Source organism: Gossypium hirsutum, chromosome A13 (assembly GCF_007990345.1).
Source record: "Gossypium hirsutum isolate 1008001.06 chromosome A13, Gossypium_hirsutum_v2.1, whole genome shotgun sequence".
Taxonomy (NCBI): Eukaryota; Viridiplantae; Streptophyta; class Magnoliopsida; order Malvales; family Malvaceae; genus Gossypium; species Gossypium hirsutum.
The window spans coordinates 107,855,949-107,881,392 of NC_053436.1; the positions used below are offsets into that span (position 1 = coordinate 107,855,949).

General features: G+C 29.0%; 2 protein-coding genes across 2 annotated transcripts; both read right to left on the minus strand.

The window, feature by feature from the left end:
• Window positions 1-6,740: 6,740 nt before the first annotated feature.
• LOC121212592 (probable sucrose-phosphate synthase 1) lies at window positions 6,741-13,981 on the minus strand. The gene is made up of 13 exons (XM_041085682.1): window positions 13,521-13,981; window positions 13,346-13,435; window positions 11,950-12,191; window positions 11,634-11,697; window positions 10,838-11,536; window positions 10,490-10,606; window positions 10,232-10,363; window positions 9,941-10,117; window positions 9,427-9,480; window positions 9,283-9,345; window positions 8,232-9,170; window positions 7,966-8,093; window positions 6,741-7,397 (listed from the first exon to the last, which is right to left on the minus strand). Exons 1-13 carry the CDS (start codon window positions 13,701-13,703, stop codon window positions 7,124-7,126), a joined length of 3,162 nt encoding a protein of 1,053 aa, XP_040941616.1. The 5' UTR covers window positions 13,704-13,981; the 3' UTR covers window positions 6,741-7,123.
• A 4,275-nt stretch (window positions 13,982-18,256) lies between these two features.
• Window positions 18,257-21,685, minus strand: LOC121212594 (bifunctional purple acid phosphatase 26). Its single transcript, XM_041085684.1, has 10 exons — window positions 21,564-21,685; window positions 20,755-20,980; window positions 20,297-20,497; window positions 20,113-20,224; window positions 19,816-20,042; window positions 19,605-19,743; window positions 19,284-19,504; window positions 18,941-19,062; window positions 18,670-18,831; window positions 18,257-18,590 (listed from the first exon to the last, which is right to left on the minus strand). The coding sequence occupies exons 2-10, from the start codon at window positions 20,926-20,928 to the stop codon at window positions 18,518-18,520; spliced, it is 1,431 nt and encodes a 476-aa protein (XP_040941618.1). The 5' UTR covers window positions 20,929-20,980; window positions 21,564-21,685; the 3' UTR covers window positions 18,257-18,517.
• Between the last annotated feature and the right edge of the window lie 3,759 nt (window positions 21,686-25,444).

Below are 25,444 nucleotides of genomic sequence, written 5' to 3' on the forward strand. Positions count from 1 at the left end.
AAAAGAACTTGCCACTTTCCTTGCGGAACTTGTATATATACACGATAATGTAAAATTAAAGTAGTTTTATCGTGATAATAGTGATGGAAAATGATAGCATGGCTTTTTTATATCTCTTTTTTATTAGTTCACGACGTATGTGATTTATGCAATTATCAATGTTCGTATTGTTCATAGTTATAAAGAAATTAATCAAACAATTGATAAGACTGCTAAGTCGATTATGCACATGATTACATGTTTGATACCTATTTAAAGAATTTATTCTTGCAGGGTAAAATCAAAAAATTATTTTAAGGGTAGAAATGTATAAAGAATTGTGGGGTCAAAATACAATTTTACTACTATACTAATGTTTTTTTTTAAAAGTTAAAAGGGCTATATAAAAAAAAATTTATTTTTTGGTGGGGCACATGGACCCTTCTCTTCTCCTACGTTCACAGGTTGGTGTTAGCGCAGTTGCTTTACATCAATTGTATTGATAAATTCAACTATTAAATTCTATTGTTAGCCTTAGAATTCACACTCATGTAACTTCATCCCTCCCATACATTACGTAACTTTTTATTATTATTATGCTTAATCGTTTTAGAAAGGCTAAATGCTCAAATTAGGATTTAACCTTTTAAGAGTTGCTCATATAAGAATTAAACTTTTCAAAATGGTCAAATAAGAGCTTTTCAAATGTCGTATATCAAGTTTTAAGTTATGTTTTTTTTTTCTTTTCTTTTCTAGTAATATCTAATTTATCAATCATATATTATATTCTAAACATGTCAGTATTCACCTAATTTTCACTAGAAACTAGGATAAAATGTGTGAAGAAACCCTCATTTAAGCACTTTTATAAAGGTCTAGTCTTTATAAGAACATTTTGAAAAATTTATTCTTTATGTGAGCAACCCCTAGAATTTTGGACCCTAATTGAGCATTTAGCCTTTTAGGAAGGAAAATAGATAGTACCATTTTGATTTTTTACATATATTGGTTGAATAATTTCATTATAAGTTCTAATCATATCTGCTTTTTTCTGATGCAATGCTTAGAACTACTCATAACCCCTCTCCAACTCATAAATAGAAAAATAATGCGCTTCAGCACATTCAAACCCACGTCCTCTACATTAACAACGATATTCATGCTAATCTAACTAAAACCCAATCAACAATATTCAAATGTATTATTTGAATCTACTATACTACGACCCATTATCTACTTTTTTATTTTAATTTTTTAATTAACCCAATTGTAATTTTAACAAATTCATATTTAAATCATATTTGAATATAATTATTATAAAACAAATTCAATTTTCAAAACAATTTGGGGATTGGGGTTTTATAAAAGTTGTAGATATTTCACCAATAGCCATCCATACATAATTTATGCATTCATGATAAGTTTTGTATATTTTATCATAACATAATCATTTAAAAAAAATGTTTGATTGAATTAATATTATGAATTAACCAAATATAAACTTAATTGATGTTTAATTAAGTTAATATTATGAATTAATCAAACATAAACTCAATTAAAAATAATCATGGTCAATGCTAAAGACAAAAATTAAGAATTAATTTTTGGTGAAATTATTGTTTTAATCCTTCTACTTTGCTTAAAATCGAGAATCAATCTTTATATTTTGATTTGACATGATTTGACACCTCTACTTTTATAATGCCATTAATCAATTCAAATAATCAACGCCTTTAAATATTCTTATTAAGATACTACCATTGATTTTGGATCAAAACCATAATTTAACCTTAAAATTTCTCATATTTTTTTCTCAAGCAAATAATAAACATGTTAATCTAAAAAATTAAGGAATTAAAAAAGCAAGATTTATTTTTTGAAATAAAAAAGAAAGACTTAAAATTAAGAAATAGATATCAAAATATATAAGTTTAGGCAATAGATGGCTTGGTTTAACCCGCAAGAAAGAGGTTTCCCAGTTTTAAAGTTTTAACTTCCAAGTTTTATTGAGTATGGAGTTTGCTTAATTTAATTTTACGTTAAATTTGGTCAATTTGTTGGTTGATTTATTTGTTTGATTAAAAGGGTAATTATTTTATTTTTTATATTCAATTAATAACATATTTCAATGAGTTAATTGCATCAAACATTTTAAAATTATGACTTTCATTCTAACTTAGTCCTCAAACTTTAAAGCATTCTAATTACATCCTCAAACTATCAATGTTATATCAATAGTGTCCTTCTATTACTAAAATGTTATAAAACATAATTTTTAAAGAAAAATGAATATTGTAAAAATCTTGATTTTGAAATTTTCGAAGATTTTAAAGAAACTATCATTCACTCTCTTTTTTTTTTTACTTTATTTTTAGTTTTCAATTTTAAAAGTTATACCACAATATTTTACTCTTTTTTTAATTTTCACTTTAAATATGTCACGTTAGATTTTACGTGTCGTTTTATGGTTAAGTTAATGGTTCCAAAAATGAAAGGACTTGATTGATATAACATTGATAGTTTAGAAATGTAATTAGAACATTTTAAAGTTTAAGGATCGGTTTAAAATAGAAGTCATAGATTGAGAATGTCTAGTACAATTAACTCTATTTGAATTAATATTTAAGATTTCTTACTTTGCTCATTATTTCAAATACAAATTTATACCATCAGAAATAAAAGATGTTCGATGATCGAATCGAAAGGAAATATAATTCAGACCTTTATTAAGTAAAACTCTTAATTGGTATTATTTTTTGTGTTTTTTGTTTTTTTCCCCTCATATATTAAATATTTGTGTTGATTAATTAAATAATAAATTAACCATGGGGTTTCACGTGGTATAATAATAAATTTAGTCTATAATGTTTACTCTTTTTATCACTTTGATCCTAATTATTCTTTTATTACTTTGGCATCCAATCTTTAAAATTTAGCCATTTTGCTTTTTTAAATAGAAAAGTAATTTGACGGTTAAAATTTTAAAACTATTGACATGATTGTTTGCATGAAAGTCCACACCAAGTATATAGTCACCGCACTCGTAAAGTCTAGACCATTTCTTTATCAACACATATATCTCTTGTATGTAGGGGTGAAATCGAAAAAAAAATTCTAGGGAGCAAATTTAAATTAAAAATTTTATGGGAATTAAAATGTAATTTTATAATTGTATTAAATTATAACTTTATTACTTTTAATAAGGACTAAATCAAAAAATTATTATTTTTGAGAGACGGTGTATATTTTATCATATATTAACATAACATTTTTAAGTCCTGAAAAATCAGCTAAACGTGTTAAGAGGCCTACCATGACTTAATTGCTTACTCTCAAACACCTGTATTAGAAGACTCACTCAAATACTTTGAAACATATTCGACATACAATTAAGAAACTAACAGCATTCTACCTAGTTCCTTATCCGCCCAATTCAAGGCTTCACTATCCATTTGGCCTATACCTATGTGCCTAAAATGTTTCCGCGCGCAACACAACTATATCCTCCCAAATTGCTTGAAATTCCAACTCAGTGTCCACCTCTTTACCTTGAAGAATTGTTCTTAAAGAATTTAGCTTCGGTTGAGAAGTCTGCGGACGGAACATTCTTTTTATTTGCTGTCATTAGAATAAAATGAGCAATCAGCAATTTACTTGTGATTCCATGCATTTAATGGAAGTATTCCTTGATTACTTCTGTTATCTTAAACTTAGATGTTTGGAATCGAATGATTACATTAATTTTCGATGTACAGAAAATGATTTTAAATTAACCAAACACGACTAGAGCAAAATATAGGTTTTGGAAAATTAGTATTAGAAGCTCTAAAAGTCAAGTTTTTTAACGGACAAATCTATTTAAATAGAGAAAAGAAATTAAATTCATGTATTTATTAATAAACGAATTAAAATTTTAATTTCCATAAAATATAATGATTAAATTATAATAAATTAAAATAAATAGATCAAATCCTTAATTTTCAAAAAATTAGAACTAGAACGAAAAAATAATTTACTATTTGACAATTAAATATTAATTAGTTCAGAACCCAATAATATTCATTTACATGTGTTGTAGATTAAAGTGTTTTATATATATATATATATTTAAAATATTATATATCTATATTATTATTTAAACTCCTGACTAAGTCAGTATCACGAGTCAATTAGATATCAACTTAGTTAAAAAATTACGAGAATGTGCTTTCGTAATTAAAATAAATAATATTATTTTAGGGTATTCTAATCTTTTTATTTAGAAAAAAAACTAATAAAACTATGCATATAGTAAAATTTGAACTCACGCCAATTACATTAATAAAACTTTTAATTTACCACCAAACTAAAATTTTATTTTGATAGTTTTATACATTTTAATTTACCTCTATAAGTTGTATATCTTAATATTGTATTTGATTAAATTGGTGTCAAAAGTTAACCTGATACTGACTCAAGATTGATGATGATAAAAAATTTTAATTTAATTTTATCATTTTAATAATGTACATATTTCATATATTAAATTAGGTAATTTCAAAGCATACATTTCATCATTTATTGTATGTTATTTTAAACATACATTTGTACTTTAAATGGGGGATATTCAAATTTCAATTAAAACCGAATTAACCTACTAAACTGATCTAATTCGATTAATCCGATCTAATTCAGTTGGAGGTCGGTTAATAATATTTTGAAAGCTCGGTTATCAATTAATTCGGTTCAAAATTAGGTAATTAACCGAACTTAATAATTAATATTACAATTTATATGTTGTTTTAATTCGGATAATGCTATCAAATGAACATGATCAATTTATTTATTTTGATATGGTTTATACTTGTTTTAACCAAAAAAATAAAAATATACAAATTTCGATTAATTCGACTAACCGATCGAATTAACTGAAACATTTCAGTTCAGTTAATTTTTTTGAAAAAAAATCAATTTGATTAACAATTAAATGATTAAAAAATTCGATTCGATTAACTATTTGAACACTCTTATATTAAATTTGTAATTTTCACACACGTACCCATAAAATAAGATTTCTAATTTATATAAATGCTTTTTCTTATTATAATATATTTTTAGATGTTGCATCATGTTTTATGTCATATTATATTTAAAATTTTTAGCTCAACAATTTTTTTTTTCTTTTAGAATTTTAGCTCAACAAATTTGAAAGTGTGACTTTGAGAATTTAATAACGCATGATTAAAAACTAAAAAGTAATGGCCCGACAGTAAACTATCCAAAATCGACCTATCAATTGGACCACCTCACCAAGTTGCAGTCTCCACTTGCCCAGTCAACATTGTGTCGACCATTTAAAGTAAAAAAAATAGGTCAAGAACACCAAAATATTTATAAATTTATTTTTCGATTCGATTCTACTCGAATTTTATATATATTAGTATAATTTTTTTAAGCTTTACGCTGGGAATTTTTTTTGGGTTAAATTATAAAGTAGAATTTTAAAAATTACAATATGCTCCAAGTTGTTGTACTTTTTATATATTTGAAATTTAATAATCTATTTTTATTTTCAAAAATTTAACATCTCTACTTTCTAAATTTAAAAAATCGAGTCTGTAAAAACTCTTCTATTAAATTCACTGATTGACATTTTGAAATTAAAAAAAAAACTCGCTTGGTATCCATGTGACAAAAAAATGATATTTGTAATGGACCTAAATTTAACAAAGAACTTTAGCAATGGTAAAAATTATTAAATTTCACATAAGTATTTTAATTAGAATAAAATATTTAGGCTAACTAATAATATTGTAAAAGTTAATGCATCAAATTATGTAAAAAAATTGAAGTATAGAGATTAAATCTCAAATTTGGATGTAATATAAGGATCAAAACTAAAATTTGACCATTGTTATAAAATCTTTTAAAAAATAGAGGGATAAGAATTGAAATTTAACAATTTTATTATAAGGTAAGAGAGAGAGAGAGAGAGAGAGAGAGAGAGAGAGAGAGATGGATGTGTGTCATGTAAGGAAGGTCTTAGATTATAAAAGTTGAGTTGAGGTATTAAATTATATAAAATGTTAAAGTATAGAAATTAATTTTTAACGTAATATAGGGATTAAAATTACAATTTGACCATTGTTATATAACTTGACTTGTCATATTGAGATAGATTTTTGTATTAGAAAAGAGTTTTTAAGAACAATTTATGTCTGCATTTTAACCGAAATATTGGAGGATAATAACTATTTGAATTAACTAATGTCATTTTAAAAAGTAGAGATCCAAATTATTATGTTAAATTAAAAATTAAAATATAAAGATTAAATTCTAAATTTGATTATAGTAAAGGGATGAAAACTGGAAATTTACCATTTTATCTCTTCACTTTAATTTGATTATTTTTAGTTCTCACCAAATAATAATAGCTAAATTCATTAAGTTCTATTATTTTCAAAATTTGGTGCGACAAACATATTATCATGTTTAATACAATATCTTTTTGTTATTTTCACTTATCACTCACTAAAATTACAATTAATGGATTAGCTGCTGTCATTTGCACCGAGACTAAAATTTCAAATATTGAAAAGTATAAGATCCTAGAATGGTCCAATTGGAAAATATAGACCAAATCTACATTTGTACACATAGTACAAGATTAGTAATTGAATTTAACCAAACAGATTTAACTGTTAATGTTTGGGTTAGGGCTAAAATTTTAAATTTTAAAAAGTATAGGGATTAAAACTGACTAATTTGAAAAGTCCAGGGACTAAATAATATCCACATTGGTATTAGATTATTATGATAAGAACAAAGCCAAATACAGGCTTGAAGGTAGTCCAATTCCACACATTTTTAATGATACAACAGCCATATATAAATTAAAGTTCAACAGCTGGTATTCAAACTTTATTTGCTGCAAAACCAAACAGAAAAAGGACAGTTTTGAAAGGAATGTACAAATATAAGGGATATATGTTTAGATTTTTTCTTTTTATGTTTCAGGGTAATAAAGAAAAAGGAAAATCTATCAGCCTTGTGAAGTCCATGGCTTAAAGGTCTGTTTTACTAGTCCCGAGCAGGCGCTGGAGAAAGTACGGTAGGTGACCGGAGTTTGCTGAGAATCTTGAATGGAGGCCTGGCCTTAATTTTCTTAGCTTTTGAGTAAATTCTCCAAGGATTCTCGAACGTCTGTGCTCGTGCAATCTTGAGATGTCTGAAGAATGTTGGGACTGTCGACGGGCATGACATCAGAGAGCGGATAATTTCTGTTGGCGAGCAGTTGATTGCTCGTGTTGCAGCAAATTCCTTTCAATATTATGCTTTTATGCACCCCACCAAGCAAACCTTCATAATCTGTGTCCCCGGAATCTCCAACAAAAACCACCATTTTCGACAGGTCGATGCCCCACCGAACGTATAAATACCTGAAATGTGTGTTTGGGGTGTCATTGGATTGATATATAGTTAAATACAATAAGTTTAAGAACAATTAAAAGAAAAAAATCCCAATGAGCAAACATGAAAACAACCATTTAAAGATAAAAAGCAACTGACAGCCTGAGGAAGATCGGAGAAGAGAAAGAAGTTCAAGCATTAACATCTCAAAGCTGTTTTTGTTGGCTAAATAGAACCCGTAAAAATTCCCCATGAAGAAAAGGGACGGAGAAAGAAAAGGAGAAAATTGCATTGCTTTGTTGACTACACATTTAGACTATATTGATCGAAACAAACTCAGACTCGGGTGTGACTGAGAGTGTCAGGCACGGATAAATGGCCTTAATGGGTTGTTCAATTTTCTCTAAATATTTGGAGAGTCTTTGAGGGTCATATCCCCTACCCATATCAGAATATGTTTCGGACACGTGTGTCAAACATGGATATTCAAGCAACATGGTCCATTGGTAGAGTTTCGGACTCTTAGTTCCGGTAACCAGGGATCGAACCCCAGCAGCATTAATTAAGCTTATAATAAAAGAAACATAAAAACTCTACCTGAGGGCTTGAGAACGAGATGCCAAAACCGGAATAACATTTATCCTGGTTCCATTTCGACAATAAATAACATTACAACGGAGAGCTTGAATTCTCAGCAACTTTCGGAGCTCTTTAACAGGGGGAACCTGAGAAGAACATAAACATAAAATAGATGTTTCCCATGATATCATAAAGAAAATCATAAACATATGTGAACATATTATCACATGCTAGACAAGTTAGAAATGTAAAGTAGACTTCATCCTTAATGAAAGAAAACTAACCCTTCCTGCATTTTTCACTTCAAAAGTGTAGCAGTAATTGGTTGAAAGGTGTTCAGCAACAGTGACAATATGCTCCTCATTCCCTTCCATCCTATCAGTAACCGATCCAGCCCAACGGACCAAAGTCTTTCTCAATCCTTCCCCACCCCAACGATACTCGATGTGTGAGTGGTAATAGAAGTCAATTACAAAGGGACCATCTTCAGGGTTAATAGTTGAATAGAAGAGATCACTACCGCTATTGCAGATGAAAGCATCAAAATCATTAGCGTTCAAGCCTCCAGAGACTAGAAAAGACTGTATCTCAGATATTGTCATGTATGTTGACAATATAAAACCTATAGAGCCTTCAATCCTTTCCTTTTCGACAGCCTCAAAAACCTTTCTGATAGCATCAAGAAGGTCTTCATTGGAGTCGGAGTCCACAGCAATGACAAAAATATGTTTCCTCCTCCTTAATGCTGGAAACTTACCTGTGCTGGAACCATGGTCAATTCTGTCTCCGGATCCAGCTTTCCTTTGATCTTTTAAAACACCTTTTGACCATGATAAAACGGCATTCTCCAACTTACTCTTTCGGTCATTCCCTTCGGAATCTAAAGTATTATCATTTCCACTAGCTCCACTCCTATCTCCATCCATTGAAAACTTTAGGTTCAAAGAAATATCGTGTATATCTCTCAATGAATCACTCGGTGAATCTGTTTCTGAACTTTCACCTCCATCATCACTCCTTTGCCACTGTGGATGCCTTGGTTTGCAACTGGCAATTCGAGATAAGTAAGTTTTACAGTGCTCTGGCCATGAAAATAGGTGAATGTTCTTCAAACCATTTTGACGGCATCTTGCCCAGAGATGCTTGTCTGCAACAAGCTTCAGAAGAGCATCAGCAATAGACTGCTGGTCATGAGGATCAACAAGAAGACCATTGTCAAGCACCTGCGAAACATCTCATATTGATTATCACCGCTGTGATTCAAACGTCGGATTCTTGCAAATGCTTGTGATTCTCTGATGTCAAGTAAAAAACAAAATATTTGATGAGTCATACCCGATGTATGTCAACAGGACCTCCATTTTTGGTGGCAACAATAGGCAAACCATGAGCTGCAGCCTGCAATAAAAGAGCCAAAGTCATAAATGGTTTGGAACTAAAATGAAATAAACACTATTTATAACTTATTTTGCAGAACACCTCGATCAAAGTAAGCCCAAACGGTTCGATAAAAGCTGGATTGATGAAAACACCCTGCACAAGAAGATTGGATAAGAAAAAGAGGTAGGCAAATACTATTCAGAGAGAATTATGAGAGCTTATAACAACTTTATAAGATATTGAGGCCAAAGAATCAACAAGAATACTAAGATACCCAAACCAAGTGTCTCAGTGATAGAATAACAAAACAATCCAAGTCACATCCCTTCTCAACAAAATACAGAAATTCCACAATCTAAATATCAATTCTCTAAATAGTATATATAAATTGGCATGGATAACAACTGCTATGACATAGTCCTTTCACAAATAAGATAATACAAGTAGAATGCAGTTATTACAAAAATTTGGCACTGGGAACCAGATAAGAGTTTTGTAACAAAGAGACCAAATAGAAAAGGTAAGTTCAAAGCATGCACAATGTAATGGAAGTAGCCCAGAATATCGCCATCTACGAGTTGAAAATACACTAAAGGAAGAAATAAAATATTACCTTTGTCTTTGCTGCTAGTCGGTAGATATCAGGAACCTCAAACTGTTTATGGTGTTTAGGATATGCCACTTGTCCGTAAAGATCATATTTGTCAATAAGCTTAAGCACTGAGAGAAGAACAGAAGCATTTGTGCTTGACATTTCATCAATTCCATCTCGGTTTCCCATGATTAGCGTCTATAGAGCACCAAAGAAAGAAAAAAGTAGAATTAAATGAAAGCAGCAATAAAAGTGCTTCAGCTTTCCAAAAACTGTCAGTAAGAGGAAGGCTCATTAGTTATTCAAACATACAAGGTTTGCAAGCTCCCGTAGTGGACGACATTCACCAAAAGCTTTGACCAACGTAGTGATGTTCTTTTTGGGATCTGGCCTAGCAAGGGCAAGTATCATAGGCTTCCGAGGATTGCTGAAGAAGCGCATTATCTACAAAATACCAAGTTCAAAACTAGTATCAATTTGACGGTAGCAAGAGATATAGTAGTATATCTTTGGGTTTGGGCACATTAAATCAAAGCACTTCGTAATAAATGCATAAGGAATGATTAGAACCTCGGACCAGATAGGCGGATCAGGGGAAGATGGATGTTCTTCATTTCCTTCTACCTCACCATCCATATCACCATCTTGTGGGACAATATGATGGAATTCCATTCCAGGAGGAATTATCTGAACAAAGAGACAGGTACATAATCAACATCCTCTGAAATAGCAAGAGAAAAATCATGTTTGCATGTTTATCAGAGTGAAGTAAGCATCAAACAATGTGCCTGGCCCAGCCAAGCTCAAAGAAATAACATACTACACATGCAATACTGTCCATAAGCCAAGCTCAAAGCTGAACAGCACTCTTTGACATTTAAGAAACCACCTTGCAAAGTTTAATGTTTCGGAACTTACAACCATGCGAGGCATGAACCTTCCATAGCAGCTGACATTACGTCTGATCCTTGCACGCAGTTTACGTTCCAGGACTGGATCAAAACCATCATATAAACGCCATTGTTCATCTATTTCCTGTCTAGTACTGGTTATGACTATTTCAGAGGCATCAAGAGATAATTCTTCAGCCTCTATTCGACGCATAATTTTGTATGTTGTATTTATTTCATCCTTTGATAAGCGGCCCTGCTTTAAAAGTTGTTCCAACTTATCTCGTCCAAGTGAGTGGCCAGTAAAAAGCATTGGTACATTTAAAGCACCAGATAGAAGAGCAGCAGAGTCGCCTGCATCTGCGTAATGTCCATGGATGGCAACAGGCCAGACTGGTTTCCCGCTACCAATTTGCTCACCAAGAACATGAGACATCTGTATTATGTGGCTAAGTGCACCATCAACAAATTCAGGGATGTGAGGCCACAGAAGTTCTTTGGGAATATATTTATCCTTTGGACCAAATGGTATTCGTACAATATACGCACCGCTGCTCTCTCCGATCTCATCCATAAAATCTTCTGAATTTCTTGGTGTCAGCATCTCTGTGGGTTCACCATAGCTCCAATCTACATCCAGTGACGCAACTTGCCTAGTAAGTAAATCAACCCGATAAACTCCCGGCATTGAACCCAATGCCCTTGCAAGTTCCACAACATACTTAACCTATAGACAGCAAAAGTTTCATTACTTATCAGCATAAGCGATAGGATGAGTTTTCTATGACCGGAGTTAGATAGAAAAGTTTCGACAACCTAATTACCTGACCACCGGTATCAGAATCCCGACCAAGCTCCATATTTTCACCTCGAATTAGACCATGAAGGCTGCATGGAAACTAGTAGTTAAGAACATTGAATATCATCAAGACTGCATGAACTGTCAAAATTGGGTTCCCCCCACCTCACCCCCGCCTCCCTTCCTTTACTAGATTTCCTTTCAGAAGCTAACTGATTGCTTTTATGCTAAATGATACCGGAATTTATGTTAAAAAACTAAAGTTAACAAAATGCTTGAAATATTGGAACACAAAGTTACATCCACGTTAAAAAACTAAACCACTAGAGTTCAGTTCATGCCTTATTAGTACAATGTATAGCTTTTTCCCCTTCTGTTGACTAGCCCAAGTCTCCATTGCATCAACAGAATTGATTCTAGGCAATCTGCCTTTGTTGGTCTCTCCGTGAGCCGATACATCACTAACAATATCTCCTTTCTCCCCTTCAGATAAGTCTTCAGACATATCAGCAGTTGCTTCTCTACGGCCTCTTTCACGTTCAAGACGGCGTTTAGCCTTTCTTTGGGCCAACTGAGACTCAAGCTACAAAAGAAAGAAATATCAAAAGGCTTAGCACTTAATCACAAAGACCAAAAGAATCTTTTACTACATTAAGATAGTGAAAAATCAAATTTTCAAGTTTACCAATTATTATTAATCATGTCAACCACAACTCTGTGAAGGGAAAAATTATACATTTAACTCTGAAGTCAAACGAAGTCTCGTTAAAAATTTCTTCATTAGTTAAGCAATGGACAGGAAACTCTCATTTTGTTAAAAAGTCAAAACAACTCCAACTCAGCAACTTAATTTTGAAGAAAGAAAAACAAATTAGACAGCATATCAACACTGCACATAAAGAACACTGAAAAGTTGTTTTATGGATAAAGCCAAAGTGCTTTTTGTTTTCTCCGAAACGTGTTGAGTTGAATGAAATTAGCATTTTGTTTTCTCCGAAACACGTTAAGTTGAATTAAATTAGCATTTTGTTTTCTCCGAAACACGTTAACATTTTGTTTTCTCCGAAACATGTTAAGTTTAATTAAATTAGCATTTTGTTAAATTAGCATTTTGTTTTCTCCTAAACATGTTAAGTTGAATTCAAAGAAAAATCCATTTATGTTTAGCGATTAAGCATTGAGGAAGGATCAAGCTTAGGTTGCCAAAGCACCAGCTTAAGCCTGCTAATTCAACCACAGTAAAGCTAGATAAAAAAAGGCTCTGTTTGCTTGTGGCTGTACAAATCATATGAATTACTTCAAACATTACTATTTTTTTGTGCAAACGCACTTTTTTTGCCTTTCGCTTGTGGAAGCAAAAGGCAAACAAACAAATGATGCAAACAAAATCCTCTTAACAAGGTTGTATTGACTGAGTATCAATTGTTAGAGAATTGAAAAATCCTATATAAACCCATTAAATAACATTCCATCAAGGCATCAACCCCTTCAACTAATCAGCTAGACTCACCATTTTTATCTCACATTTTTCACTAACTTTATAAGTAGACCAATTCAACCCAAAATATCAAAAATAAATAAATATAAACAAAATCAACCCCCCGATCATATTATGCTTCACATTCCATTCCAGCCACAATCCATGATCACTCCACATTTGAACATCTTAAATCACAATCCAAACATGGTGAATAAGAACAAAAGGCCATCCAAAAAGAAAGAAATAAACCAAAGAACCTGCTTCTTCTGCCGAGCCAAATTCCAAATCCTCCAACACATATTCTCCAATCTAGTGTTTCTCTCTTGAGGACTCCTCGTTGCTTGAGCCTATAGCAACCATTTTAAAAAAATCAGCTAAAACCCATAGTAAAAAAAAAAAACAATCCACCAAACATAACAAATCAAAGAGCACCTTAACCCAAGAACGATGTAGATCAGTTTCATCGAATCCAGTAATGACCTCCTCCACGAAATAACGGGTGGGGCTGAACCTACCTCGTTCCCGGAGCAACAACGACGATTTAGCATCGTCTAAGTTAGGACCCACATCCAAAATCGCCTCCAAGTAACTATTTATCCAATCGTTACCCGCCATTTCCTTGAAGGGAAGAAGAACGGTGATAGATTGAATGAAAGAGAAGCTGAAACAAGGTGATGGGTATTTCTTTTTGTGTTTGTGTGTGTTACAGGAAATTGAAGATGATAATGGGTTTGTTAATGGAATTTGTTTCTTGCTTACACGATAAGAACACTGTTGCAAAAAAAGCTGAAATAGTAATGGCTATGCACAATCTCCAGAGTGAATCTAGGACTAGGAGCAAAGGAATATTACGTTTTTTCTTTCTTTTATTACGGTTTAAACGCAGTCTTTGTCATATAATGAAATTTTAATTTGATTCTATAAATATATATATATTGGTGTCAATTTTGTATATAGAGATTTTCATAAGCAAAAAAATCCCTAATAATTGTAATTTATTTTTACTAAATAATATTTTATTAAAAACTCCTTACAAGGCGAAGTTAGAAAATTTTTATTATTTTAAAGAGTTAAAAAATAAAATTTTATATTTTAAAAGGATCAAACTTTTACAATCTCCAATTACGCGCCAAAATTTAAAAAAATATAGTATTTAATGATTTTTAAATTTCACTGGGTTAAAAATATATTAAATAATAATATTATAGGTTTTTAAAAAAAAGGAAAAAAGGATAATGTAGTTTTAGGGATAGATTTTTATAGCATTTATGACAAATTTTTCCTTTTTTAACTTTACCCAAAATTTTTAAAAGTAAATAAAAGAGACCACACTTTTTAGAAAGGAAGTGAAAAAAATCATTACCAAATAGTTCAATTAAAAGGTTGAAAACTTCGAATACAAACATTCACTTTTTTTTAATTACGATAATAAATAAAATTCGAACAATCAACACAATTAGAATAATTTAAATTTAAGTCACACTTAAGGCGATGAATACTCTTGACCATCAAGTTATCACATGAGGTTTAATTTATATTATAAACTTAAAATTAATTCAATTTATAATTATTATTTTTTAAAATCGATAAAATTATATTCTAGTCTCATAATATCATATATTATATATTACAAGGTTCTATATAAAAAAATAGATAATCATATTTATTTACATTTTTTAATGTGTAAGACTTTTCATTTGAAATTTTTATTTTCAATTTAGATAAAATACTCTTTTACTCTTTACCTTTTTAATTTTCTAAATTAATTTTTTTTAGAATTTTTATATTTTAAATTTAAATTTTATTTTGACTTAATTAATAAATTTTAATTTTAAAATATTAAAATTGGTGAATATTAAATTATTAAGCTTTGATATAGTTTTTTTTATAAAAACACATATTAATAATAATTATTAAATTAAATTTATAGTTTTCAAATAAAATAAGAGATAATTATATTTATTGATTAAGAAGAGAAAAGATAAATATAAAATTATAAAAAAATCAAATATTATTAATTTTAACATTAAAATAGATTAATTTTAAAATGTATATAAAAAAATCTATAAAAAATTATCAATAATATTTTAAATTATTAAAAATGAATATTAATATTTAAATCATGATAGTTTTTTTTATACTGTTTTAATTTCTAAATTATTTAAATATTTTTGAAACATTTTGTAATTACTTTACTTATTCAATTTTAATGAATTTAAACAAAAATTAATCTCTATTTAGTAAAATAATTTTAAATATAAAAATTAAATTTCAAATTTATAAATTAATGGAATAATTTTATAGCATATTCCAATATTTATTTTATACTTTTCTTTTAGTTTATATCATTAATCATATTAATTAATTTCTAATTTATTTACTAATAAAAATTTCTTTTTCTTTTTTTGACAAAGGAGAAAATTTCTGCTGTCAAATCAAATAATAGAAGGTGTTTTGTTCCTAGAGAAGTCCAGACCAACTGGCCTAATCATATGATATAATGCATGTGTATCCAATTAAAAAACCATAAACTACTATGATTATTATTATTATTATTATATTTGTTTCAATATGGAACGTTGGCATATGTACGTGTCAGATTATTGCTGAAATCACTTAAACTTTAAGACGGTCCAGTTAATTTAATTATTTATAAAATAAAGTTTTTTTGTCAGTTATGTTATCATAATATGCTTTATTTTATTTTAATATTTGTTTCAATGAAACGTTAATTATATGGTTGACGATGACGATCATTTAATCTGTTCACAATCTGAGTTTCTTTATTTAGAGGAATTTATTGTCGGATGAGATCGGATCGAATTAAATTTATGTATAATTATTTAAATTTGGGTTGATCTAAAATATAAGTTATAAATTTTGTTTAAATTTATAGATTTAATTTTTTTAAATAAATATTTTTATTATAAGTTATGATTATTATTTTCTTTGAAATAATATTTAGAATTACTCATAATTCTTTCTCAACTCATAAATAGAAGAATAATGCGTGTCAACATACTCAAATCTACGTCTTCAATCGACTAATCTAATTTAGATTTAATCCAATTTAATATGTATTTTTTATAATTCGAAACCATCAAATTTAAATTTTAATGACTATTTAATCAATAAAATTGATTTCATGAGAATTTAATTATAGATTGAATCAACATTAATTTCGAGTTGTATCTCTAATTAAACCTACATTGAAAACATTTAATTGAAATTATTTTAGTATTTGAGTTTGGTTTCAATGTTTAATTCGGTACATGAATTTCACTTTAATATTCAATTTGATATCTAGATTAAATGGTATTATGTGACCCAATGAATATTTGACATATGTGCTATAGTAAAAAAAAAACCATAAGCACTTAATTAAGAGAAAAAAAGTTGGAGATCAAATTAAACATCACAACCAAACTCAGATGCTTAATTGAGAAAGAAAAATACGAGTATCAAATTGAACATTAAAACTAAACTTAGGTAATAAATATTAAATATAATATTTTTTTTCTTGATTTTATTTAAAAAATATATTATTTTCAATATTAAAAACTTCAATTTATTTTCATAAAAGAAACAATCATTTTTAGTAGTATTGAAAAAAAAAATCATATTGAAGCTTGATTAGATTAATCAATAGTCCCAAATCCTTACAATTTCATCCCTATCTTATCTAACAAAAAAAAATTGATGTCCAAAAATAATCAAACCAATAAAAAATGAGTGAAGGCATTATTTCATACTATGATAATTCAGATAATTAAGAGTTATCTGAATATTGTCAAATAACTTCAACCATAATTTGATATGTGCCGCCAAATTAAGTATTATTTGAATATGGTGAATTAGATTAGATAATGATGGAGAAATTATCTTATGAATCTTTCCTATTATATTATTTACGGTCTTTTTTTAATTATTAAATAACATTTCAATCAATTTTTCTATATTATTGATACATAATTTTGTTATTTTTTTTACCTTAAACCTCGAATTTGAAACCCCATTTCTTGAGCTAGAGCTTAGGGTTTGAGATCTGAGGTTTGAATTCAGGGTAAAAAAAATTGATTCAGGGTTTGAGCTTCAAGATTTAAGATTACGGGTTTAGGGTAAAAGAATTATCAAAATTATGTATCAATGATATGGAAAAAAAATTATTGAAATATCATTAAATAATTGGAAAAGGGTTATGGATGATGTGGTGGGAAGAGTCCATAAAATAATTTCTCGATGACATTGAGTAGAATATGAATATTTGTAAAAAGATAAACAATTACGGGCTGAATATAAGATTACTTTGTTTGGTTTATTTAACTGGAATGTAATATATATGTATTTAGTTAACGAAATTTAAGATTATTTAAAAGAAAATTTTACTAAATTCTCCTTGACATAGAATTTTTGTTTTTATAAGTTTAATTATTTTTAGTATTAAATTTTTCATAAAATCATAATAACTTTCATTTTGATTACAGGTCATGTGAATTCAATTGAACAACTATTGAACCTAATTACGATAATTTATTTATATGGTTTATAATTGTTTATTTTAGAGAATTTAGTCTATTTTTAATATGAAAAGAGAAGTGAAACCAAAATTTATAATATAAACCTCTAAGCTTTATGTTCTATTTAATACGATTTGGGGAATTTCAATAAATTACTAAGATTGATTCTTTTTTGAAACAGACAAAATTGTTCATATTTATAGTAATATCGATTTTGTCAGGTAATTTAAGATTTTATTTTTAAAAAATAAAACCATCGATGTAATTTATTGGATTATTTAACGAACCCAACATCAAAATTCAAAATACATCGATGCAACTTGTTGGATTATCCAATTACCTAATATAAATGAAAGGAGCTTCAACACTCATATGTCTCGAATTCCTTTAATAAATTATCCACTCCTTCTATTTTTAATATAAAAATCTTAAATCCTAAATTATTTCTTTGAAATATTTAGTTTTATTTGCGGAAGTGTTAAAAATATAATTATTTTAACAAACAAAAATATACTAAAATAATTAAAATTATCTAAATAAATATTAATTTATATAATTGAGGACTATATAAAAATACTCTGAACCCTAAGTAACACTTACTCCAATAACAAAACTAAAAAATAGATGAATTATAATGACCATCCACCCTGATTACTGAACAATGATAATTTTATTAATCACTTCGAGATATTGCATTTCCAAGCAATGAAACTTCATCTCTTGCAAACAAGGTGTAGGATATATATATGTATATTATATATATATATGACGACCAAAAGATGACTGCAAGAGAAGCCAAACAAGGTGTAGGATATATATATATTCTTGTTCTTATCATTGTTGGTATTTTCATCTCTTGCAATGAAACTTCATCAAGGACTACCAGAGATGATATATCTTCATATTATCTTTTCATGAAGAAGCAATCATCCTCATCCCATTCAAATAATGCCTCTTTAGTTTCCTTTCTCGCACGTTACTTGACCTGCAAGGAACCAAGTCTCGACTATATTATCCGGACTTTTTTAGAAAAATATTCGGGTCTAATACCTATGTTTACGCACCAGTACTGATTGTTCAATACAAATGAGTCAATTGCCACTTTTTTCCCATCATCATTTCGGTTCCAGTGATAGTGTGCATGTGTTCTGTTCATGATCTCCAGTGTCGAATGGCCGTAACTGGCTTCTCGGAATGCTGAATAATCCGGTTGGGGATCTCTAAACCTACACCATCGATATAACATTTGCTAAAAACAATAAGAAAATGCCGTTTCTTATAGATTGATTGTTATACTGGTATGTATCAAAGACGGATTTCGGACTTTGTACTTACTTTCCTGCTAAACCTTCTTGATTTCCACCATCTCCAACAGTGATGTAAACAGGAGCTGATTCGTCCGGTACAGGGAAACGTTCACCACTTGATACATTGTACCTTATATTTGAGATTCGATACTGAAAGTTCATAGGGAAAACATATAAGTGTTGATCCCAGAAAAGATATCAACAATCGTAACGACATAGACCCAAATCTAGTGAAAACATAGTATTCATAAGACCTGAGTTTACTATTAGTATTGGTGTAAGGGTTCTATGAAGGGTTGTAGATATTCGGATTCAAGCTTTGAGCTCTCAAGTATGGCAGAGTGAAAAAGATTTAAGGGAAGGAAACATACGGATCTTTCGTAAGCATGGACATGACCAGAAAAGATTACATCAACTTTGTGATGGATGAACCATTCTTCGAACACTGCTCGCATACTTTCACCTTCCATGAAATGTGCTTCGTTACTGTTGTAGATCGGAACATGCACAAGCACAATGAGCCATGGGGTCTTCTTCCTGTCAACCCTGTTTAATTCTTCCTCGAGCCATTTGCATTGAGGTGTATATTTCACTATTACAACAACAAAAAACAACTATGTTACTCAAACTCGGGTATTCAACTTCTTTTTCGTATATGCATCAGACATTGATGTTGAACATGAGTAACATACCAAACGGAGAGTAACTTGATAGCACGATTATATGAGCAGATGCACGCCTAATAGCATACCACATAGGACTACTGCTTTTAGAAGCCAAATAAGGCGTAGGATATCGATGTAGATACGATTTGAATGGAGTAACTTCATTCTGCATATGTTTTTTCTTGAAGTTAAAAACAATAAAAACAAAAATGATTCTACAATATGATTTTGTAATTACCATATAAGGCATGTCCTCTATTTCATGATTCCCAGCAGACCATATCCATGGCTGATAAGCAGTACTTTTCTCCACGAATCTACCCCATGAATCCCACCGTATACCAACATCATTGTACTTGTATCTATCGGCATAAGAAAGATCTCCTACAAACAACACACTCTGTGCTCCACTCTCCATGTAATGCTCAAGTGTGGACAGCGAGTTATACGTCTGTCCCAAATCACCTGCAAGGTATACATGTTTTTCGAATTTGAATGCTAGTAAATGTTCAACATGGTACTCACAAACACTCACCGATGATTCCAAATTTGTAAGGAACATCTGGACCGATCATCGGAGGCGTTTGAAACCAAAACTCTCGTGCGGAATCACCATCCCCAATCTTGTAATAGTACTTGGTATCATACTGAGAAACAATAAACAAATGATTAAGCAACCAATATCTTCATATCATATAATAGTTAAGCCATTAGTGTACCTCAAGGCCGTCGACAAGAACATGATGAATATAGCCAGAATTGTATTTATAAAAGGTGTAGTTTGTCATTTTCCCTTCTGCACTGAATTCATAGTTCTTATCAGATTTACCATATTGAACTTTGCTGGACCCTGGTTCATCAAATGTAACCCATGAGATTATTACAGCATTTCCGTCATAGTTCCCCTGTGTTATATGCACCTACAGTCGAAAAAACATGCATGTTAGGAATATCATAGTCCCCTATGTTGCTTGGAATCGTGTGTGAGTGTTCTGTTTTCAAAGTTTTTCATGATTTTCGTGTATTTTAGAGAGTTTTTGGAGGTCATATTCCCATATTACCGAGATATCGTTCTCTATTAACCAGAAAACTACTCAATACTGTATCAGACACTCAAACTCGAATCTCAGTGTAGGAAGCTTTGTACATTTACTGCTAAAAAGGGGGAAAATCTCACTTGTTGAGGTGCATTGTCTCCTTTGGGAACTGCAAATACTTCATGATCAAGAGGGATATCAACCGATGGCCACTCCTCTCGAACGAATCTACTCGTGATACCAGCATTCACATTGTTGACAAAGTTCAAGATAACAAATGGTACCAATATTAATTGAAACAGCAAAGACTTCATCTTAATGACCCTTAGATGATTCTTGATCAATCAATCAAGAACCATGCAGTTTCTGCATTTAGGATAAAAAAAACACCAAATTGTCACAAATTCATGAAACAATTTACAAAAAAAGAGTAAAACATTATTACATGAAAAAACATGACAATTTCCAATATGTATATATATGTTCCACTCAAGTTTACCATTAAGCTAAAGCTTTACATGAAACACAAAATGGAAACAGGAACCATAAGTGTATCTGCTAACTACATAGTCCCCTAATCCTTAACAACTGTCTTCCTAACTATGTATTGTCCAAAATCCATTGTCTCGATTCTACCATCGCTCAAACAGCTACAAATTACTCAAAAAGATTAGTTTTTAGGGACCATTTGCAAAGAATTATCACAGTAATATATACTTGAAAAACAACCCATTAATGAATGTTGGAAACTATATGGATACCATGAATCTGAATAAAATTTAATGCACAAAAAAAAAACCCAAGATTCAGCTCATCTATTTAAACTGAAAAAGAACTTATTTGAAGTTTTAACCAAATCCCAGAATGGAAAACATCATCACCAATGAAAATGGTAATTTTTTTTTTTTGAAACAAAACAAAAAATAAGGGAGAATGAAAAAGGAAGTACCTTTTGGAAAATAACTAACTTTGAGAGGCAATGAATGGGATTGCATTGTCCTTCATCTTAAATAATGAGTTATGGATATGGGGGAAGGTGTAAGTTAGTGGGGACAGTAATGGGTCGAGATAGCGTACGTTAGTGGAGGGGAGTATATCTGTCGTATTGGTCGTTGTTTGCGTTGTCTTAACAAAACATTGTTCTGGTTGGCTAAGATTGTATACGTGGCGAAACTTTATTGGTTGATTTGACGGTTGTTGATCTTGATTAAGACATGTCTGTTAACTGATTGTTTTATTGTCGTATTTTTGGGTTAGAATATATATTTTTGGAATTACTTTTTATAGCATTGTTAGTGTTGGATTAATAATTTATTTTTTAATAATTTTATTAATTGAATTTTAGTTTAGTTAATACCATTGCTGAATAACAATCAATCATCGGATCATGAGTTTGAGTATGATTAATGCATTTTTCTTCTAATCTAAACTTAAAATCATGCGATTTTGTAAATTCAATGATAAGTATTGTTTTTATGTATCAACAATGCTTAAATATAATTATTGGATATTAATAGAACCAAAGAACAAAATTCAGCCTTTAGAAAAACATCTTTAAATCTTCACTGGGTTTCGAATCTATACTCTTCGTGTTTATCATCAATGCCTAAAAGTCTCCTCCTTATTCCATGGATCTTAACTTTAAAACTCAATTATAAACCCTATAGAAAATAACATAGAAGCCCCAAATTAATTCCGAAACAAAGCTTAAACAGTTTTTTAAAAATTTTGAATAGAATATATTTTTATAAACCCTCTCTTCTTGCTTGGTTGTGGATGTTAAAATATGAAAATCATTATCTCTTGCTACTGTTGAATATCTTTATAATCGACTCGTCTTGCCTCACTCTCATTTGATAAATATTAGTTATATTGAATTAATTTAATGTGCATTTTTCATATAGGCATTAACGAATAATTTATCAATACACTAAAAATATTAGAATAAAATTTTTCCAACAAATTAAAAATAATTTTTAAAAAAATATATGTATACTTAAAATAACACTAAGATATGTGCAACGTAATATGCAAATACCTTTAAAATAGTGACAAAAATAATAATAAAATAAGACTTATATAATATCCAAATAATAATAACAAAATAGTAGCAACATACAGTGAAATGACAGCAAAACAATGGAAAAAAAGCAAGAAAACAACAAAATTTTTCCCTTTTTTGCAAATTTAGACCAGACCGGACCTGAGTCAAAAAAGTCTTACTCGAGACTTGACTCATTTTCTAAACTGAATTTATTTTTTTACCCAAACACATACACTTTTCAAACAAATCTTCGAGCTTGACCAATGTACAATTATAGTATTCAAACATTCTGACACATAAAATATTATTTTTCCATTTCTACATTAAAACATTACATAAAATGATTCACATTATTTATAATGCCTACTTAACTTCTTCTTCTTTCCTAAAACATTAATTTACAATATATATCAAATGTTAATACATTAATTTCAAAAATATAATTTGTGTAATTGCACAGTGAGGGAGGCTGAGCTTTGAAGGATCTTGAAAGGGTTAAACCTTCTTTTGGAAAAACGATTCAATAAAGTCTGAATCCAAACTGATAATATTGAGGCTGTTAACATTATTCAAGATGGTTCTTCCAGAAACTCTAATTTTACCCTAATCAGGAGAACATTTCAAGTCCTGAATATGTTTAAATAGTGGAAGATTCAACATTTGCCTAGAGAAGAGAACTCAATTGCAGATAGTTTAGCTAAGTCAGTTTGCACTAGAAGCCTCAGTTTAAGATTGTTTGAGTATCCTCCTTTGTTGATCTAGTTTAATTACTTTGTAATTTTAATTTTTCACCAAAAAAAATTATATAATTTAACAAATTAAATAAAGTCTCTTATTAATTTAATTTCCATATATATTTTTATACTGTTTATAGATTTTAATTCAATTTATAATTTTTTTTGCAGCTTATAATTTTTAATATGTGCTTACATAGAAAATTTAAATTAATAGTTGATAATAACTAAATTATTTATTAAATATTTTTTAATCAATATTTCTTATATGATATGATTAATAGAATAGTTGATAATGACTAAATTCTTTATTTAATGAATTTATTTAATATTTGGTATATGGTATGGTTTACTTTTACATTTTAAATAAATCAGAAATAAAATCTTTTTTTGAGATTATCCACATTGAATATTACATTGTAGGATATAATAAAATTTTACTTCTTAAATATACATATATTAAAATTAGGTTATTGAGAACATCATGTGATAGTATATTGGTTAAAGGTGTTCCTCATCTTAGGTATGACTTGAGTTTAAGTTGCGTTAGTCACATTTGTTATTTGGACTTTACCCTATTATTGTAATTTAAAAAAAAAGTTATTAATATCAAATATGAAATTGCAGCATATAGTGAATTTGCTCATCTTATATATACATATATTAAAACCAAAGCCTAAAATTTTGACACATTTATGTCTCAATTATTTTTATTTTAAAATTCTAAATATCATATATATAATAGATTATATATATTACTTTTTAATGCATTTTGTCAATATAACTGTTACATTATAAAAATAAATAAATAAACGTATAGAAAATATCAAATTTAAATATCAAATAAATATTAATATATTGTACATTATATGTGAAGAAACATATTTTTACATCTTATGCAATTAAATTGAAATTTTAAGTCCCTAATAAACTTTCTTTTCTTTCTTTTTTTAACAATTAAATTAAGTTTCATAAATCTAAATTAAATAACTTATTTTGGACTTTTTTAGAATATTTGCATTAATCATATCATTTGAATTATGAGAATTTACTTAAATCTATTTATGCAAGAATAAAAATAATTTTATTGTGAATATATAAAAATTAAGGTAAACTATATAAATGGTAACTCAATTATATTTGTGTTTCTATTTTGATTACTTAACTTTAATTTTTTTTTAATTTAAGCACTAAACTTTTTATTTGTTCCTATTTTGATCATTTACCGTTAAATTGATAACTGAAATAATTATGTGACCCTTTTTAACTGGTATAATAACATATTTTTTTGTACTACTTACATATTCTATTAATTTGATCCTAATTTTAAATAATTCAATAAATTTAACCCTTCATATTAACAAACTCTATCAATTTAATCCTCAAACTTCCTAACCACAACTTTCAACTTTTAAAATAAAAACATTCCAAGTTCATAAATTTGTGAAACCCAAAAAAAAAAAAAATATTTCATCGCATATACGAATAGTGAAATTAAAAGTTTAATTTCTTTCAAGTGAGGTTTAAAAAAATTATCACATATTTAATTGACTTTTTAAATTTTTTGTTGTATTAAATGTATTTATATAATTATCTTTTTGATCTCGTGGAAATACTAAATTCGTACTTTTATTTTATTATTGTTTTTAAAATTTTTAAAATTTTAATAATTTTTTCATTGAACTTATTGAATCAATCAAACCGATGATATGATCCAATTCAAAAAGAACATTGGATTGAAATAGTTTTTTTTTTAACAGAGATAATGACAAAACTCACCCAAAATGGTTAATGAAATTTTAGTTTTAATACCTGATTCAATCAAAACATAATTTAGGTACCTAACTCAAAAAAAAAAACAATATAATTTAAGGACTGCATATTGAATTAAACCTTAAACAAATTCTCTTTTTTTTTTTAAAAATTAACACTGATTATTTCTTAATTTTTAAAGAGAGGAATGAAAGCTTGGACTTGTTATTTGATTTGCCACTTTCCTCGTGCAAATTGCGTTGTTGAATGAGGGAAATATCAGACAGACTACAGAGAAGA